The 21171-nt window shown below is 44.5% G+C and overlaps 2 protein-coding genes and 1 non-coding gene across 3 annotated transcripts; 2 read left to right on the forward strand and 1 right to left on the reverse strand.

Annotated features, from left to right (window-relative positions):
- The first annotated feature begins 311 nt into the window (after positions 1-311).
- Positions 312-393, forward strand: TRNAS-UGA (transfer RNA serine (anticodon UGA)). Its single transcript has one exon. It is a non-coding gene; the product is annotated as a tRNA-Ser (tRNA).
- A 6202-nt stretch (positions 394-6595) lies between these two features.
- TMEM33 (transmembrane protein 33) lies at positions 6596-16022 on the reverse strand. The gene is made up of 8 exons (XM_078594368.1): positions 15937-16022; positions 13825-13974; positions 12792-12886; positions 11944-12131; positions 11169-11236; positions 10623-10756; positions 8732-8815; positions 6596-8060 (listed from the first exon to the last, which is right to left on the reverse strand). The coding sequence occupies exons 2-8, from the start codon at positions 13957-13959 to the stop codon at positions 7928-7930; spliced, it is 837 nt and encodes a 278-aa protein (XP_078450494.1). The 5' UTR covers positions 13960-13974; positions 15937-16022; the 3' UTR covers positions 6596-7927.
- Positions 16023-16653: 631 nt separating this feature from the next.
- POMP (proteasome maturation protein) lies at positions 16654-21003 on the forward strand. The gene is made up of 6 exons (XM_078594371.1): positions 16654-16859; positions 17255-17352; positions 18038-18098; positions 18741-18842; positions 19980-20073; positions 20759-21003. Exons 1-6 carry the CDS (start codon positions 16857-16859, stop codon positions 20824-20826), a joined length of 426 nt encoding a protein of 141 aa, XP_078450497.1. The 5' UTR covers positions 16654-16856; the 3' UTR covers positions 20827-21003.
- The last annotated feature ends 168 nt before the right edge of the window (positions 21004-21171 follow it).

Here is a 21171-nt window from a genome sequence, read left to right on the forward strand (position 1 = left end):
AAATAAGCCTCATCAAACACCCACCGTCATATGTGCACAAATATCACTGCAGTAATAGAAACTTACAACACATCTTCCCCTACCGGCAAACGTGTTTGTTGTTTAAAAAAAAAATCACCACTGCATCTTCCGGCAGACGTCTTTCTCCTTACACGCTGCGATTCTCTCCGCCGTCTCCTCCTCCTCGTGCATCGCTTCTCAGCCCGCGATTGAATGCCTCGCAGTTGGGATACCGAACGGGCTGAGAGAGCAGAGGGAGATGATGGGTCGTTGTGTTTATAAGCACCTCGGCGCACGGGGATATCCGTGTAGCTGCGATGGCCGAGTGGTTAAGGCGTTGGACTTGAAATCCAATGGGGTCTCCCCGCGCAGGTTCGAGCCCTGCTCGCAGCGAATATTTTTATTTGTGAAAATTAAACTGCAGTACCCACAAACCGTCCATTTAATTCGTCCTCTATCATATGTCGTGTATAAATTGAGAAGCAATATGTGCGTAAATTCATACCGCTGTGGCGAGATGTTAACTACCTTCGCTGGGCTTTAAGATAATATTTGGTTTTGGTCCAGACCCTGACTCATGTAATTTTGGAGTTTGAGTGTCTCTCTCTGGATTTTTCTCCGTTCCTCCGGTTCTGCCTTCCACATGATCAGCCACTTCGTTGAGCTATTATTTGTGGCTCTGCCGTTTCTGAAAAAGATATATATCTCAGTGGGCCTCACCAGATAAAAAATAAAACATAATAGTTTTAAAGCCAGGATTGACTGCGCAACAGTTTTTGGACGTATCAAAAGGGAAGGTGTGGTTTGGACAATGTTAATTAATGCCTCCGCCCAAAGACATTTAACCGTCTCATACAATGGCATAGCGAAGTTGGCATGATCCCTGTGGGTGAAGGGAATGAAATGAGACCCTGTCCTGTTCGTAGCCCGGCGCTTGGGTCCCAAGGGCCACTGTGCAGTTCCACCGCTTGCACAATCGATAGTGGCACTTAATGTTTTGTCTTTGTACTTAGATGCAGTCACCACAGGGCGTAACTGCTGTCACGAGATCCTCTTATCTCAGGAATACGATCTTTAGCACACGTCAGTGCCATTCACACACGGTCACACACACACACGGTCACACACACACATGTTAACGTATTTGTGCAAATGAAGTGGCAGCAAGGATGTCTCGATTTAAAGCTTTCGTGACTGCAGGGATTCATCTTCTTGGTTCTTTCGGTAAAGTCACGTAGAAGGGAAATAATAAAATAAGAAAAATAAATATTCTTTATTTTATTATGTTTTATTTTTATTCTTTTATTATTTCCCTTCTACGTGACTTTACCGAAAGAACCAAGAAAAGCAAAGATGTCCTTATGGGGAGAAAACAGGGTAATTGTGCCACTGAGCCTCTAGGAACCTCTGGCAGCCCTGGCTGCAAGGGGTGTGATCGTCAGGGCTTTAAGATGGTGTTTGGGTAATTTAAGGTATGTTACTGACATAATAATTATACAGGTCTCCATTATATATTCTGGGTATTGTATATTTATGGGTTTCATACAATTCACGTTATGGCAGTAATCAATGGTGATGCGACTTGGTATTTTTATGGAAACAAGTCGCCCTCACCAGTGTTCACGCTGGGTTCGGGATTGGTGAATCATAATCTTTATTCATCCTGCAGAAATCCGATGAGCTATGCAGCTCTTTTTCACAGATTTCCAGTCGGAGCGGGTCAGAAAGTTACAACAGGAAACAATACCAAACAAACGAATGGAGTGCAACGTTTTGAAAAGGTAAGTGGGTGGGTGGTCACGTTGTTTGCTCTGTGCAATGTTTGAGGATTGCGCTATGGCGATTGGCAATGTTTGAGAGAACAAACTTTGTTGAGAGGTTTCCTGTTAAGGCGGGCTTGTTATAGACACATGATAACTTTAGAGGTCGGTGCCGCCTCCTTGACACATCTCGTCAAACACTGCCTTCAACATTGTAGCGATCCCCTCTGCAGTCGAAGGCGTGACTCTCACTGCACTCCTAATGCTGTTTGTACTGCCATTCACTGTTCTGTACATATTTCCCAACTATGCAAGCTGGGGACCTGTATTAAATGAGTCATCATATTCCACCAACCCCATCTCCAAAGAGATGGATCATTGTGCCACCACATGGTGGCAATAGAAAAGAACAATATTTCTAGTTATGAAACTTTTTTTGTGGTATTTTTCAAAAAAAATTGCAAATACTGACACATATGATATCAATGGAGCCAGAATGATTTTTAGTTCATGGGACAATAGTTGTTGATTAGCATGATTATGTCTCTGTGTGTGTTCTCTCTCTGCTTGTGTGTCTGTGTTTTGTCCTCTCAAATTTAGCAATCTTTGAAAGAACGTGATCAACCAGGTGGGGTGTTGGCTGTTGTGTTGGCCGACTGTCTGGTTGTGTTGCATTGTATTTCTGAATTTACTATGTTTTTTTCATTAATTCGTGCCTGATGGTGGTTGCTTGTGTTGCATTCGAAACGTCGTATTCTATTATTAATTCCTGCAGTCACGAAAGCTTCGAATCTAAATTTTAAAGAATAAATCAAATCAAATTTATTTTGTAAATGTTATTTTACTATTTTAAAATGTTAAAATTGTTCTTGTGGGTTTTTTGCTTATATAATTTCCAATTTATATTTCTATTATTTAAAAATTGTATTGTATTATATTTTCTTTTTTGTTTTCTATATACGTGACTTTACCGAAAGAACCAAGAATATGAATTCCTGCAGTCACGAAAATTTTCAGTCTAAATTTTATTTGTCACTAGTACAGCACACCACTGTTGGAGAGAAAATCCACAACATTTACATTCTGAGTACGACGTTTCACTAGTAATTCCAACTAGAATCATCAGGCGGGCAGGCATTTTGTGGAGAAATTCTCCTGCTTCGTTCCTTAGAGGGATAGATGTGATAACGACACTTGAGAGGCTTTCACGTGCAAAAAGGGGGAATTAATGACTGCGTATAAATTACCGTTTGGATTGCACATTATGCATGCACATTGTTCTTGGACCTCCTACCATTGACGTATAGGCATGCATTTAAACAATGTTTTATTTGATTATTCGCTTACAAGAAGCACTAAGCCTGTAGCTATCCGAAAGGTTAAACAAAATTTATTTATCTCAATTTCAATAGAATCTCTAATTATTCTTGGCCAGTAGTTTGCACAGAACTTCAATATTATCAAAATCACGCGTGTTCTGCCACTGCCAACAGTATTCGGGAGTATTTAATATTCATTTGGTGTTCCTTTAGTCTCATACTGATCATTCGTCCTGTCTGCCCAACATAGCATTTGCCACAAATGCAATTAATCTGGTACACACCTATTGATAGCTTCGGTAATACATCTTTCGTACCAGATATAAAATCTTGACTCAAAGCTTTCGTGACTGCAGGAGTTCATATTCTTTAGTAGTTATTTCGGTAAAGTCACGCAGAACAAAAAAAAATTACGTCGTAGTTTTTTGTAAAAAAAAAATAGTTCTAAGTAACTTTACCGAAAGACCCAAAGAATACCAGGTATTTGTTTCTCTATTTTATGTACTGTGCCAAATCTGACTCGGATGTTTTGTTTTTCCAAAAATCGGGCTAGTTTATCAGTTACTCCCCCAATGTATGGTATTTTAATAGTTTGAATTACTTGGTCAGTTTCAACACTCGTGTCATTTGATTTGGCTTCGGCATTAAATGCCCTGTTGATTTGTGTATCATTGCAACCGTTCAATTGCAGCGCTTCTTTAACATGTTTAATTTCACTTCTCAGACTATCACCATCTGACACTTTCGTAGCACGATGATCATCTTGATGAAATGATTCCTGTGCGGGGCGATGGTGTGACTGCATTCAGATAGGCGTCAGTGTGCGGTTTTTTTTTTCGGTAAACGCTGTGTTATTTTACCAGATTTAATTGAAGCCAACTTTTCCGAATGATGGGAGTCTTTCTACTTCTATACCTTTGAAAAAAACCATGAACATTTATTACACATACATTAATTTTAAATGTCAACATTTTATTCTTACCATCAATCCTTACAATAATCACCAAAAATCAATTCTTCCAGTGTAAGAGTAAGAAAACTCAAAACACAACTGCATGCTAATTTCGTGAAGCTTGTTTTAAGTTAAATTCCTACCACGGTCCTGGTCGGACAGAATTGCATTAAATGCTCGCTACCATAGGTTTTTCAACCTCCTCAACCAAACCGAGGAGACTTTACAAAGATTAAAATTGTCTTCCTGCTCAAATCAGTGTTGGCCTATGCTCATCGCCATTGACAGCCTCGAGCCAGCTGGTGGAAATTCCACATTCCTCTGACAGGGACCAGTATCTGCATAGGGAAACCAGAGCCGACTTCAATTCAAGAGCAACTCACTAATTGTTTCGACCCTACAGAGGTGTTAATATATGGGTCCAATTAACCACGGAAGGGAATTCGCTACCTTTGGGTTTTGAGGTGTCGCTCGGTCACGCGATCAAACAGCCACAATCAGAACTGCATTGTAGTGAGCAAGTTTGTATAGTCATACAGTACTGTATAGCAAAAACAAAACGTATTTAAGACTAATACCAATGAATTAAATTGTAGAGGGGGAACACATGAATCAGGCACAGAGCTTGTTTTTTCTTCATGAAACCCTTAGCATTTCACAAACCCATAACCCTCTTTACAGATCCCCGGATGCATGTTCTCCCACAGCGGTCCATAAACCGTCAAACTGAGAACCCCTGAGTTACCCAACCGCCCATCATCTGTAACATTGCGCAAGCAGCCTTTAAAATCCGCTTCCCCTCACCAACCCTGTCTTAAGAGAGTGGTCCAAAGGCGCACGCTTATCACAGCTATTAGGCCTCGATAAAGAATGCATGGACAATGCCGGTGATGCCACCACACCACCACACCTTACCATTACTTCCTTCCGTCTGCCAGATTGTGGGAACACATGGGCCTGGGGATACCTCTGTATGATTTTAATGTCAAGGAAAATAGGCTTCGGCATTTTAGAGGCCACACTTTGAAAGTGATGGACACACACGTGGGCCTGTGTACAGCAATATCAAGGGAAGGGTCCAGCCCACGTAAAACTTTAACCTCGATGGCTACACCGGCAGTGATTCAGCGGGCTGCTGCAGAAAAGCATGGGCACGAATACACGAGCGTCTGTGAATGTGCACGCTGGAAAGACACACACGTGCATTTGTGAATGCACGAACACAAACGAACGTGCATTAGTGAACTAATAAGCACAAAGACACATGCGTTTGTGAACACACAAGTAGACACACGTACACATCTTGAGGTACACGTGCAGGAACACTGACGGATCGCACGTGCACATACAAGTGTGTGCAGCATGCACACACACACACACAATAGCTTAGTGTGTTCGTAGCAGTGACTTAAATAGCTGGGAATGGGGTTTGGTCCTGGGTGATTAATCAGAAGGCAGGGTCTGGAGCTAGGGTGCATGAGGTTCAAGGGATGCAGGGGGTGATGACTGGACTTCTGTGCGGGATGAGCATCTTGGTGTCTATGTGCAAGGTGTGAGCAATAGAGAGCTGCTGCTGCAAGGTGTGTTGCTGCGGCCAAGGGGCCTTTTGTGAGCGATGTGTGGGTTTAGGCATTTGGGTGTACGTAGTGTATGGGGGGGATGTAGGGATATTGACTGTGGTGTGGAGCATCTATGTACATCTAGCTATGTGTTGTGTGAGTGTGCTTATACTGGTACAGTCTTTGCATGTCTCTGGGTATATGGTTTTAAGTGTCATGGCGCATGGTATGAGGCTCTGGGTTTACGAGTGTGTATATGGGTTGTATGTGTATCCATGTGTGCATGAATGTGTATGGGTTTATACGTGTAGCGATGTGTGTGTGTATATATATAGTGTGTAAATGCATGTGTATGTGTAAGGAACATTGTGGGGGGAGCAGGCGAGGCAACTGCCTTTTGCACCCCTCCCCCCCCCCAGGTGAACCTCTGGTATATAGTTTGTGCAGCGGTGTATGGTCTGTGCGGTATACTAGTGTATATGATGTGTCCATGTTTGTGCACCGAATTCTTACATGGTACATGTGAATGTGGTTTGTGCATATATCTGTATATATGTATGTCAATATGAAATTTTGATCGTGTACTTCTGGATGCTATACAGAAGCAGACAATGCCGAGCCTTGAACTTGCTTATTCCGACTGATGAAGGTAGTATCGTGTAGTAAGGTGTTACAACCCACTGGCAAAACTAGATAAGCACATTTCGATTTAAAGCTTTCGTGACTGCAGGGATTCATCTTCTTGGTTTTTTCGGTAAAGTCACGTAGAAGGGAAGTAATAAAATAATAAAAATAAAACATAATAAAATGAAACAATTCTCACGACGTTTCGGCCACAACGCAAGCAGCCGTCCTCAGGTGAAGACGGCTGCTTGCGTTGTGGCCGAAACGTCGTGAGAATTGTTTCATTTTATTATGTTTTATTTTTATTATTTTATTACTTCCCTTCTACGTGACTTTACCGAAAAAACCAAGAAGATAGATAAGCACAACCGAGACCAGCAGTTCATGCTTCTGTAGCACATAGCACGCTGTATAATTTATCTAATTCCGCATCTACATCGGCTTTCATGTATAGTACAAATACACACATACGTAGTATGATGTAACAATGTGAATAGTTTCATGGTGCATGTGTGTATGCATTTGTGCATTTATCTGCGCGCAGGATATGGATATAGTTAGGCATTTTGAAAATGCAATGATTCATATATTAAGATTTTTAAACTCACGCTGCATGTATCGAACCGTGCATATAAGAATCTATTATTTACGATTTGGACAAATTATGTGCTAGGCTAATGGAGTGTGCAAGACTGTACAGACAAGATGGAATAAATGAGAAAAAATGAAAATAAGATGGTAAAAATAACATAGAATCGATTCTTGAATCGAATCCCACCCCGAATCGTGACAATTATGAATTACTGGATGTATCTTTGTATATGGCGTCTGTCTGTTGTGTATCTACGTGTATACAGTGTCTATTTATGTAATTATATTATATGGTGTGTACATGATTTATCTACGTGTACATCTGTGTGTGAACGTGTGAATTTGGTGTATGTGCATATGTGTATCTCATACGTGTCAACCCATACGGTTTACCCGAATTCTTGTACAGGGGGCGTTTTCAGGCCCATATGGCGTGCAGCCGTTTCAATATGGGCAAACATGTTTTTGTCTATTAGTTTGTGTTTCTCCCTTGTGATGAGACTTTGTAGAATGAACATTGATACTTATAAGGGCAAGGGGTGATCAATCAAGTCTGAATTGGTCTGAAATAAGGCAGGTACTCATAAGGGGTTGACAGGTATGGACTATCTACAGCATATGTACATAAAGTGTGTGTGGATATGTTTGTATATGTATGTGTATTAATGCATGAATCGATATTTGTATGCATGTGGAGAGCGGTAGTGTAGTGATTAGCGCACTGCGCTACGAGTTCGATTCCCGCTCGTGGCCAACACCAGTGATGATGATCTGAACAGGTCCTGGGCCTCCCCTAGGTGGATCACTCAAATGAGTACCTGGTGCGGTGTGTAAAAACATTGCCACTGGGGAGACAAAAGCGGTCAGGCGTGGTGTTAGCCACGCACCCCCTCGTGTACTGTGCTGGCCTTCATAGGTGCTGTTAAGGTTACACAGGGGATCTTTGTCTTTGTATGTCTTTGTATGTATGTGTGTATATTGTCTGTGTTACGTGTGTATCATGTATGTGGATATGGTGTGTGTGTGTATATGTTGCACGTATATGGTGTATGCATGTGTGTGTATAAAGTGTATGTGTGTGTATATCGTGTGTGTGTGTTTGTGTGCAGAGCGGGGGCTGTTCTAGGGCTGCACGGGCGGAGCGAGGCGGCTGACGAAGCCGATGATTCTCTGAGATGCCGAGCGTAGCACCGCCGGGCACGACGGGTTCGCTGTTGCAGACTCCACCGCCATCCGCAGCTCAGAAAACAACACGCTGCATACACACACACACACGCGCGGAAACATGGCAAACACAGTCACGCCACGGCGTTGGGTACACACGCATGGTAACACGATACACTTAGTAACGCTGCACGCTGGGTAAGCACACAATACACACGAAATACAATACATGCGGTAACACAATACATGTGAAGGGTTCCAAGACTGATTGATATTTCATTCGCCTTTTGACGTTAGCCGTGGCCAGAAATTAAAATAAGATCGACGGGCTCATTGCGCAGCGCACTAACCACTGTGCCACCAGATGTTGACACCAGTGGCCCCACAGCATGACACAGTACCATATGATGAGACAACACAAAATAACAAAACACATTGCTACATGTAAAAAACAACAACATCCATGTTAACACCAAATATTTGATCAAGTGATAAAAACCATTATGCACAATAATCAAACACAAAATAAAAACAACACCATTACGCACGTGGTAATGCATCACACAAGACAATACACAACAACACACACTGCATAACGCACGTAACTTGGGGCACAAGGCCTGGGGCAAACAACCACGCACACTGCAAAACAATGCACAATGTAACTTCATACTCTGCACACACACAACCCCTCTCTCTTCACTGCTGCTGCCGCCCTCCCCCCACACAGTCACACTTTCTCTCGCGTTCCCCCTCTCATACCGGCAGTACGGGTTGCGCCGGGAAGCGTATCGCAGGGTCAGGAAGCGGTAGTAGAAGAAGGGCAGGAACAGGCTGCAGTGGCCGCTGCACCCGGAAACACAAAGATGTGGCTCCATTAGAATGTGCGCAGCACCATTATAAAGCACACAGCGCCGGCAGAGCTGCCTAGATGTTTTTTTATGTTGGTAAAGTGCCAAAAGGTATGCACACAGGTCAGCCGAAAATCACCACCCACATTCCTCAGAACCTCTCTCTAAATTCTCTTGTCAGTCATTACGTGGTGGCCGACGATGAGGCTGAGCGAACTTCTAAGTCGTCTTTTATGACGTCAATCTGAGTTATTTCAATAAGGAGCACAAATGGTTTTACGAGTCGTTTTTCTGAACGATATTTCAGCTTTAAATAATACCACCAAACTCTGCAGAAAATCACCCAGCATAGCACGCCAGGCCCCCACAGCAGTTTTATGTAGTGTTATGATTTCGAGTCACAATTAAATTCAATAATTTATATTTTTAGATCGTGAATGTAGTGCCATGAGTGCTGGAGGGGTAACACGCATTAATTCATCATCAGCCATGATCTAGCAAATGATGGATTTATGGCCCATTCCCTCATGACCTTGTGATTCCATTATTCATCTCGCTCTTGTGCATGAGCTGATCTCGCCATTCCATTTCCGCTGCCACTCTCTCATTAGCCTTGACTAACAGCCACTGTTCCTTCTAGAGACGTATCCCGTCCAAGCACACTATATTTTCAAGAGTGAATATTTTTTACTTAGGAATGTAATGATGTATCAATTCATTTGATTAATTAAAATCGATTCCTATGCTTACAATACATGCAACAAATCGTGAAGATTTGGATTCACATATGGACATTACCAACATTTCGGACATAAATTTAATTGTACATTAGTATAATCACAGTGGATTATTATTGGGCAGGATTTATCAACTAATTACAACAATAATTCATACACAAATAATTTTTCCACCTTTCTTGATATGGGAGAAATTGTTATAAAGTACCGCATTGTCAGATGTACTCCGATGAACTGACTTTTTCATTCATGATGGAATGGTAATGGTGCATTCAGTTTTGTGTTTTGGTCAAACCACTACTTTACTCCACAAATAATCCATATTTTCTAAAACTATAGATAACTACCTGAAGAATTACACCACCATATGTATAATTAGGATGATTCTGAAATTTTGGAATATGAATTTGCCCAATTTGTGGAACTGCCCATATGTTACATTTAATTTGTTCATGAAGACACTGCACCTACTGAGAAACCTAAACGGACTGCAATGGTAAAAACAATTGAATAAAATCGTGACCCCCAAATCATAATTCATCAAATTGCAGGGGCGGGAAGAGCAGTGAATTGTTCGATACTTCATCATGGGACCTCCTTTGCCAGTATCAAAATATGAGAATAGGTTTCCCTCTTTTTTCTGGCAACAAACAGGTGTTAAGATGTTTAAACACCAAACTGAAACCTTTTACAAGGAATCATGTTTGCATTAATCTTAATTTGAAGCTTTCGTGACTGCAGGAATCCATACTCTTATGTTGCGCCCGAAACGTCGTGATTTATTTTATTTTATACCTACGTGACTTTACCGAAAGAACCAAAGAGTATGTCTGCATTAACCACAATACTTGTGTCAGAATGTTTGCATTCTCCCATATCAAGAAAGGTGTGGTCAGAATGTTTGCATTCTAACCACAAGTATTGTGGTTAATGCAGACATGATTCCTTGTAAAAGGTTTCAGTTTGGTGTTTTAACACCTGTTTGTTGCCAGAACAAAGGGGAAAACCTATTCTCATTGTTCGATGCTCTTTTACAATAATAACCGCAGCCCCCCTCCCCACTACCTGAAGAGCATAAGCAGCGTGGCAGGCATGAGGAAGATTTCATTGCACGCCACCAGCTTCAGGATGTTCTGCTGCTGCGCAGACACCCGTGTCAGGAAGGAGCGAACAAGCGGCATCGAGCCAGGGCCCAGGATCTGTGAGGGGACACAGAAAGACACGTGGGGACCCGCGGACACACGGGAATAAGCGAGGTCATTAGAGGACACGTATGCAAGGATATGTGTGGACATACAGGTGGGACACACAGGATTTACGGTCAATCACAGACTCAAGGGATGACAAAACACCGGAACACAGGGAAATGGAGACAAGGACACAAACACACGGGGGAGGAGATGTGTTATCATAAAGGTGTGATCAGATTCAGGTGCATGTAGAGGCGTATACACATATTCACCAGTTTAGACATATGTGGATGTTTGTAGGTGTGTGTGTGTACGAGTGTTCAGGTGTGTGCATGTGTGTAGGTATTCATGCGTGTGCGTAGGTGCGTGTGGTGTGTGCACAGGCATGTGCATCCGTGTCCAGGTTTAGGCGAATGCTCACGTTAAGCACTTTAAAGCTGTGCGCCGTTGCGTGCAGCAGCGAAAACAGGAATACGGGAAGCAAACTCACTGCAGCGCCGTCAAGGAATATCGTCAACAACACGACCAACATTATCAGCAACATTGTCAAGATAGCCACAATTACTACCACCAGGTCTATCACCATCGCCAACATCACCAGCACCACATGCCGACATCCCTTCAGTGTATGCATGGCCACCGCTAGACCTAGGGTTGGACTAGATTTATTGTAAGGGTGAAGCTGAGGTTATGGTTTGTGCAAGGTCAAGGAAAAGATTGTGGGTTGATAGGTGCAGTGTTAGAGTGCTAAGGTAGACCATGTCAGTGTTAAGGTTTGCCTATGTGTTGGCATCAGGGTATGGAGTATGGCCGATTCGTGAAAACCTTTAATAGATTTTGGTGGATGTTGATGTTAAAGTGAGTGTTAATGAGTCAAGACTTGGCTTCAGGATATTTGTGATGCGACACAATAATATTCACATAAGGATATGATATAGTGCCCTATAGGGCGCGGCTTATAGGGCGCTATATGAAAAACATATCATCAGTTTAAGAGGTCGTGTTATCATTGGGGGTAGCGTTAAGAGTTGGGGCCAGCGATGGGTTGAGAATACTGGCGATAGGTTGAGTTAGTGGTCATGTTCGGGTTACTGTTAGGATTAGATATTTGGGACTAGGTCAAGGATACTTGTCATGGGCCATGTTAGTGTTCGGGTTACGATTGAGATTAGGCACTATGACTGGCTCAAGGATACTGGTGATGGGCTGGGCGTTGACAAAGATGAGCGAGTACAGCAGGTAGTGGCACGAATCCTCAAGCAGCGCCTGGCTTAGAAAGACGCGGCTCAGTGACGGGTGTGGCAGCCGCTGATGTAGGCGCAGTGCGCTTGTGAGCGCCGAGAAGAGCAGCGCTCGCTGGAACCATGCACTCGCCTGGCCCGTCCTAGAGAACGCACGCATTCAGGTACGCACACGTGAGTACACAATAAGGAAACATAGGCAAGTACATGGATGCATTGACACATGTCGGTACACGCACAGATATGAACATTTGAGTTCACACACGAGTATGCACATGTGGATGCCTAAACCGGTCCCAGCCACCCGGGGATGGTTGAGATTCGTTGGCTCTGCTCTGGCTTTCACGGCTGTCCTAAGGTTTTTTTTTTATTGCTGCTGTGCCCCTGATGCTTCTTCCGAGGCTGTGCCGTGGGGTGTTAATCTCTTCTAGCTGTTAAGTTTCTATGTTGTGAGCTCCCTATCTACCTAATGTATCAAATTTTTTACTGACGTAAAGCGTCTTGAGATGCAATTTCATTTAGAAGCTATGAACATTTAATTTGTCGATGTTGTTGAACATAGACATACTGGACACATGGGCTCGCACACTCGGGTACACTTGTGGGTACACACACTGGTGTGCATTTATGAGTTCCCCTAACGGTATGCACATGTGAGTAGACATACTGGAAAACATGGAAATTCAGAGGCAAGTACATATTTGAGTAAACACGAAGATATGCCAAATGTGAATACACAAACCTGAATATATATACGAGTACACTTCCCCCAAACTACAAGTTTACAGGCTTCCCATACTCACCCCAGCAGAGGGATGAAGAAGAGGATGGACGACACGACGGTGGACAACCTGGATACCCACATGGCTGACTCTACCTTGTTTGCCAGTAGGAATTGCTGGGAAGGCAGAGATGGGCAGGGAGGAACATAGACAAATAGGAGAGGACGATCATTTAATTACAATCTCAATTACACACCACTATCATCATCAACACCACCATTACCAATATTTAAAATGCAAGCACTGCCATCAGGAACACCATGAGTTACATTGCCATCATCACCACCACCGTCATCGTTACCGCAATCATCACTACCACTGCAACCACTTACATCAGTAGCATCATTTTGAATTGTATTGCGATCATTATCACCAGAATCAATACCAATATCAGTACCAACATTGTCCTAACAAGCACCAGCATTGTGGAACGGTGTATTGCAAGTGAGGCATTATTATTAAGGAAGGTCCTAGTAATTACCATGGTAAGTGTGATGCGTGTAAGTGTCATTGCATATAGATCTTGGCACATAGCCCATCAATGCCTGCAACTGGGAACCAAGACAGTCCTGCATACACCCTGTACTGCTGAGTAGGGATGGTTGACATTGGGGTCCCCTAGGCTTGACTGTTGTCGGGTAATGTAATAGTTGAGTTTCAATGTGATGAAAGATGCTTTGAGGTCCTGAGCATTTAAGAATCATAATCAGAATATGTATTTATACTGGAGGAATCTGATGAGCTATAAATAGCTATTTCACGGATGTCCAATAGGCCAGTAGGGGCATGTCAGAACGTTACAACAGCAAACAATACAAAAACACGATACGAGTGCAAAGTATAGATAAAGTAAACAATTCACAAAAAAGTGTACAAATAAAACAACAATTTTTTTAAAATCTAACCAGGTAAAGCCCACTGAGCAATTAACTTATTTTTCTAGAAGCAACCTAGCCACAAATGATATCCCTATAAATACAAATCATTATCCATTACCCCCTAGTTGTCCATCGCCGTGTGGATGACATAGACACGTGGAGGGGGAGACACTCACAGCCACGGTTGGTGCCGCTGCTGCTGCTCCTCCTCCTCCACCTGCTTCTGCTCCTCCTCCACCTGCTCCTGCTCCACCAGGAGGGCCCTCGGTGTGATCGCCCCCGGCGTTCCTGGTGTCTTCTGTCTCCGCCATGTTAATTTGGTTCACCTGCACACAAAAGACAAAACCCCCCCCCACCCCCGTATAGCCTTAACAGACTGTTTGGGCAAGTGCTGTTGCGAGCACCTATGAAGGCCGGCACGGAACACGAGGCGGTGGGTGGCCAGCACTACGCCGGCCACCTTCGTCTCCCCAGTGGCGATGTTTACTACACACCGCTACCAGGTATTATTTGAGGTTGAGTCGACCTAGGGGAGGCCCAGGACCGGTTCAGATAATCGTCACTGGGTGTTGGTTCGCTGGGTTTGGAGCGCAGCGCGCTACTCAACCGCTCACCTGCACACACCACACACTCACGAAGACAAATATTCTGCATGCAACCTTGGGGCAAGCGTTGTTCGTGAGCACACCGTACTAGGCATTAAAGGCCGAGTTGACCTTTGGGAGGTCTAGGACGAGTTCAGATCATCACCACTGATGATGGTCGTGGCCGGGAATCAAACTCAGCTGGCAAGTTTGCAGTGCAGTGCACTAACCACAACACTACCGCACACAGGCGTTAAACCAAATTTACCACACCGCGTCATATCTCAGATCAGAAGGGTTGAGCTGAGACAATAGGCTGCAGGGTTTAGTGGTGGGAAGCAGGTGGCAGTGCAGAATACTCAATTGTTTCACTGTATTTAGCCCCAATTTCGATGCTTCCTGCCTTCAACCCGCACTGTCCAGCGGCCCCAATCCACAACAAAAAAGGTTGTGGGTGTAACATTGAATTAAACGTGCATAATTTTTTTTTACAGTCTTCTGTTAAGTCACAGAACCATAGCTTTCACAATATTAAAGATGAGAGATCTATACATGACCGACCAGATGGCTTGATCTCGAGTGAGCGGCTCGCAATCATCGCAAGGCTGAAAAGTTCAAATCCTGGCTGGAGGATGGCTCAGTCCATCATCTCTCCCGGGGTCGATAAATGAGTAACACTGTTTTCGGTAAGTAAGCAGTGGTTGTCCTATTAAAGGATAAAAACTCGCCCCGGCCATAGCAATCTGGAACTTTCACGACGGCTCAGGGCTGTAAACCGTCTCAATTTGACACGAAAATCATTGCGATTGACCGCATCCATAGACCTCTACATGTCAATAATACTGCCTAAAAAAAGAAAAGTATAACAGACGACGTTTCGGGTAATGTCCCTTCATCTGTGCATGGCTCCGTCTGGATATTTAAATCCCCGACGTGGGCTCTGGTTCTCCCGAGGCCTTCACATTCAATGGATTTCAAAAGGATAAAGCCCCAACAAAGAAAAACATCGCATCACCAGCCAGCACTGGCAATTAAACACATCCAAAACAGAAACCACGCGACTATGCGAATTACATATAAACCCATTCTGCGGTGTCTGTAACGATGTTTTGTTTATAAGCCAACACAGAGAGACGGGGGGGGGGGAAGTCTTTCCTAGAAACCGCAACCGGAGGCCTGCCGCAGGCCTCGGGCCGAGTGGACGGGGGTGGCCGTGGGGAAGGATGACCGAGCAACTTGCAAACCCTCACTTCAAACCACACAATCACAATTATTATTAATAAAACAAACTCTCTCTCACCAGACGGAGGCGATTACCGACCAAATAAATCTCTCGCACGCACAAAGCAACGCTACACAGCTTAAATAACCATGCAGTGTTCTTGGTTATTTCGGCAAAGTCACGTAAAAGGGAAATAATAAAATAGATATTTTCATTGGTTTATATTTTTATTATTTTATTACTTCCCTTCTACGTGACTTTACCGAAAGAACCAAGAAGATAAATGCAGTCACGAAAGCTTTAAATCAAAATGTAATCTCGCAGTGTTTGTATGTTCGTCTCGTGGTGGCGAGGCGTCAAAGAGGGCCCACGAGGGCCTCATGGGGCCACTGCCACCGCCACCGCCGCATTGAAGTCGCCCGCTGGGAAGGGGCTCGAAACGTCGGACACGAACGGCACCGACGGAGAGAGAAGAATCTCACCGGCCTCCTCGGAGTTTCTCTCCGAGAGCTGCTGCTGCTGCGGACGAGGAGTAGGAGGGTGGCGATGTCGATGTGTGGAGGGGGGGGAGGAGGGCCACGCTTTGACGGACGTCAGGGGGCGCTCTTGGGGCGGCCTCCAACCCACCGGGAGAATCGATTAAAGAACTTAGAGATCGATCACGAACTCACTCGTTCAGTCGTTTTTTCATTGAAGCGATTTGCATCCCGATGATCCGTTTATTGGCGATCGATATACGCCCATTGTATTTGACGCGTGCACTCGTTTGTTTGTACACGGGACAAAAAACACATTTCAGAATTTCAGATTTTTTTTTACGTAAAGTGGGAATGGGGACTGCAGGAAACACGAGATGGGGATGGTTTAGTTTTATTTTGTATTTGTTTGGGTGATTTGTTGACCTATCCTGTACTTTGCACTCCTATCATATTTTTGTAATTTGTTGTAACGTTCTTACCCGCTCTTACTGGACATCGGTGACAAAACAATTGCTTTATAGCTCATCGGATTCCCCCAGTATGAATACATGCGCCGAGTTTGATTCTGAACTTATAATAAACACAGATGGCTTGCAAACTAAAATTGGGCTCAGAATTGTTTCGGGGATATCGATTCTGCGTCATCACGCGATTACGTAACCACGCATGAAGACAGGGATGTCGCCCCGTGCGTGATGACGTTACCGAGTGCGTGATGACGTTCCCGCGTGCGTGATGACGTTGCCGCATGCGTGATGACGTTACCGCGTGCGTGACGACGTCGTCGCGTGCGTGATGACATCACCGCCCGTTTATCCTCCCCCTCCCACCTTCAGACTGGACTGCGCTCCGCCACCTGGACTCGCTTCGTTTTTCCTTCTTTCATAAATTTGTTGTTGTTGCTTGTTTGTCACCTGCGAGCAATGGTGAGCTTTCTTTCGGGGAGGCGAAGGAAAGGGCGCGATGACAGAGGGGTCGATAATAGTAGGGGAGGCATAAGATGGAAAGAAGCGCCGATTCATTGGCGCTCAGTCGAGAGCCTGCGGGAGCAGGCCGCAGATGGCGTGGTCGTTGCTGCGCTGGTGGCGGTGTTGTTATTGTTGGTCGTCGTGGAGGCGATTGTGATGGCTGTGACTTGAGGTGGCGATGACAGTAGTGGTGATGTTAATATGGTGGTACCGATGTTGATTGTTGCAGTGAAACGTCTTCGTAATTGTGTCACTCACGACGACGCGTTGTGAACGTTGGAGCGCATTGGCAATACAAGTGGTGTTGGTTTCGGCCGAGTGATGATGAGGGTGGTGGTGGTGTCGCCCAACAGAACGTCGCGGGCCTTCGTGCTTTGTCCCGGGATACTGAGGCGTTGGAGGCGCACGTGGAGGCGGGGATCTACGGTGCCCACGACACCCTGCGCCAGGGGTACGTTTCCAGCGCCACGGGGGGTGGGGGGGGGGCTGTCATGAGAACAGTGGGGATGATGGTGATGATGGTTGACGGTGGGAAGTGATGAACGTCTCACGAGGTACGAGGGCGTCGTGGGCTGTAGCATTGCTTAAATCACTTGAGTGGCAAATACATATTCAGACTTTTAAGTATGACACGGGACATCTGCTGGTTTCCAATATAACGTTGCCTTGGCCCCTGATACTGAAAGATATACAAGTTTATTGGTGGAAACTTTGTTTGCACCGTTATTGAATACACATTTCCCAAATTGACCGAATGCAAAACCAATGCCACGAGTGTTGCAGAACTATCACCGTGCACGCAACCGTACTGCCTGTCGCACAATCACATATCTACCATTGTATACAAATGCAATAGTGTGGTGCCGGTGTGGGTTATGGATGTATTGCTTGTGCAGTGGCTGTAGCGTGTGAAGTTTCGTACACCTGTTTACTGGCTGTGATTACGAGTGTTTAATAACAGCAGTGGCTTTCATTGGGTGGGTCGTGGTTTGATCGAATGGTATGCCTTGGTTGTGTTAACTACCTGTTGGAAGCGAGATTGAGTGGTGGCCACACGATTATATAATTGCTAACCTATATACTTGAATAGCAGCTGTGTCATTGTTGATATAGTGGCTATGCTTTTGTTCGTTCAGATTTACGAGCGTGCGAAACAACATTACTGCTGCGCATCCCTTAGAAGCCTCCGAAAAGCAAGTACGTAACCCTCCTACTCACCCTGCCTTGGCGGCGTAGCTATCGAGTGAGCGGGCAATGCAATTTAACTGAACCCCATAAGCTGGAAGGGCCGAGGCACCAGCCAACAGAGGGGGTAAATATTAGGTGCCACAATTTCTTGCACCAGGGCCAATGACAACCACACTGACTGCCCACGTCCGATTAGCACGGTTGGCTAAATACGGTACGAAGAAAGCTCAACATAAGCAGTGGGGTTTTTTTAACGAGCTAAAGATTCACGAACCACAGTATCCCGGAATGCAGCTACAAGTTTAGTGCTTATTGTAATGCAAACTTGTTTCATTTTTATTGACTTGACAAGAACACATTTTAACGTAAGTAGTGATCACTCAAAATAATCAATTTCTCTTAAAGTGAAATAATGCTTATAAGAATGCATTTGAAATACATTAAATAACAAGTACTCTGGAAATCAATGCCACTTGCTCTTGCAACTAATTTGTAAAATTCGCTGCGGATTTCTATAAGGTCTCAATTGAATGTGAAGATTGATTTTGGAGGACAAGGGGGATGTCAAGATTTAGTTATTTTTTTTCGCCAATCGCAGCGCTTGTGTCAATGCCCCTAAATACCCCCATGACCCCTGTCCTCTCACCCCAGTATGACTTGCAACAGCAGCAGCTGTCACTGCAGACGCTACGACGGATTCAGGGTCTGCATGCACCACTGCGTCTGCAAATGGAAATGAGAGCTACCTCACAGGTGGGTTATGGGCGAGAAAAGCTACGTGACGAACAGAAGAGAGGGACGTCTTGGCAATGACGCCTCCATTCCAATCTAGAGGTGGAGTTTGTGGATCATGCACACATGACCCTGCCTACTAGAAGGGCAATGCAGTGTTTCCTTAAGGTGGCAGTACAGCAAGTATGTTTGGGAAGATTATATAGTCTTGATTTGAAGCTTTCGTGACTGCAGGAATCCATACTCTTTGGTTCTTTCGGTAAAGTCACTTAGAAATAAAATAAATCACGTTTCGATCGCAACACAAGCGGTCGTCATCAGGCAAAGGAGTCAGCCTCTAAAGGCAAACCGTTTATAAAGGTTTGGGGATGGGCGTAGCCCAAGTGTATCAACAGCACCAGGAGCATGGGCAGTGCACGAGTGCCAATGCAGCAACAATGTCAATGCAGTGGGCGAGAGAGCTGCCGTGGCAAGAGGTTAGATAGGTAAGAAAGGGGGGGGGAGCAAGGGGGGAGAGGGAGAGGTGTGGGGTAGGGGGACTCTGCGTGAGCGCTAGGGGGAGAGAGGACGTGAAGCTGGGGGGGGGGGGGGCTGGGGGTGGGGGAGTGGGTGGGGCTGGAAGTGGGAGGCTGGGAACGCTGGGGATGCGGAAATTAACTTTACCGAAAGAACCGAAGAGTATATATACAGTATAGCATTTTAGTGTGCTCCACTTATCTATACGTGGTTTTCTTATGAATGCAAAATCACGCAACATTGCTCAAACATCTCAATACAGTACCCTTCCAGAAAGTCTTAACCCATTGGCATTTTCCTGCATGAATTACAAGACGTGTAAATATATGAGCATGGGGTGATGGAATGGAAGAAGTGTGTGCCTGTGTCAGATGTTGGTGGTCGAGTTGCAAAATCAGATGGGATGCATTGACAGGGAGGAAACTTGCTTTGTTCTGAGTGGAGTAGCCCATGCATATGCTTTGTTACCAGGTAATCTGGTTAGTGATATTTTTAATCAGTCACTCAGTTGTACAGTTCAGTGGTATGATGACTTAACTATTTTTAATGGGATGACCAACTTGAGTTACATGGGCTGGCACATGGACACTCGGTATTTGTATAATAGCGCTTTAAAAATGAATTTAACTTGTGTGAATGCAGGTGCAAAGATTGCCCTGCCTGCAGAGCTCTCGGGTTGCCTTGGACACCATCAGGGGTTTCGATGACTATTTGGGCTTTGAGCATGTTCTGAATGGTACGTATATTAACCCATGCTGCAGTGTGTGCAAACACAATTATTGCATGCAGGAAACCTGAGTGTCTACTTGGTACTAAATTGTTTGGTTTCTCCTTTGTACCTAAACTCAAATGTGTACGTCTGATTTGTGCAGTAATTTCGATTTTTTTATGTTAGCTATCATGTGTATGTGGGAAAAAAATATATGCGCATGGTGCTGTATGTGATGCCGGACTTTTCACCCGCACCCAAAGATCGAATATCACAAATAATGCAATCCTTAACAATAGCGCTCATCTTATTGAGATTCTCCATCTGAATACCTGACCCCTTCCCTCCACACTGCCCACTCAGCAACTAAGGAAGGCATTCAATTTAAGTTCCAAGTCAGCTTAATTTTCCTTAGCCGTCCCATCTGGAAATTCCTTACTCCTGCTATCTGTACTGTTGACTGCCTGCAGAATTCCAGGCTTAAAACCTGTTTAAAATCTGTACCTACGTTTCACTTCTTTCACACCGTACATAGGCAACCGTGCTAATCGGAGGTGCGATTGCCTTTATCAAAAATATTATTCTCATTGTTCCTGTTATTCATCAAGATGTAGTTGCATTTAGATGCTATATATATAGTTGAATTATATTGTGATGGTGGTTTAACTGTGCTTGTGCGCTTATGATGATGTTTGTACTTGTGTACATGCAGACCCAGAATATGCGGAGGCAATGGGGGAGCCGCATGTGATGATGGAGAAGCAGCTGGGCCTGCTGTAGGAGTCATTGTGGGGAAGCGAAAACATCCAATTGTGCACACCCACTAGTACGTACACAAGTGTACACATCTCCACAAGAGCACACATCCACCCATACCTATGCTCACAGATCAATTTGTTTTCACGTGTGCAGATGCCATTAAAAGTGTTGTACACATGTGCATCTTGCTTGACCAAAGCTTTTCTTGTGATCTCTCCGTTCTGCGCCCCACCATGCCGTAGTTCGATTCAGAGCTTCTAATGTAAGCAAAAACCGAAGTGTATTAAACTGGAGTTAATGGAGAGATGAAGCGGCGTAACCATGTGTAAAGATGTCACCACAAGAATTGCCTTGCAAAGTTTGTCT

This window comes from Lampetra planeri, chromosome 5, assembly GCF_965212315.1.
Source record: "Lampetra planeri chromosome 5, kcLamPlan1.2.h2, whole genome shotgun sequence".
Classification (NCBI taxonomy): Eukaryota; Metazoa; Chordata; class Hyperoartia; order Petromyzontiformes; family Petromyzontidae; genus Lampetra; species Lampetra planeri.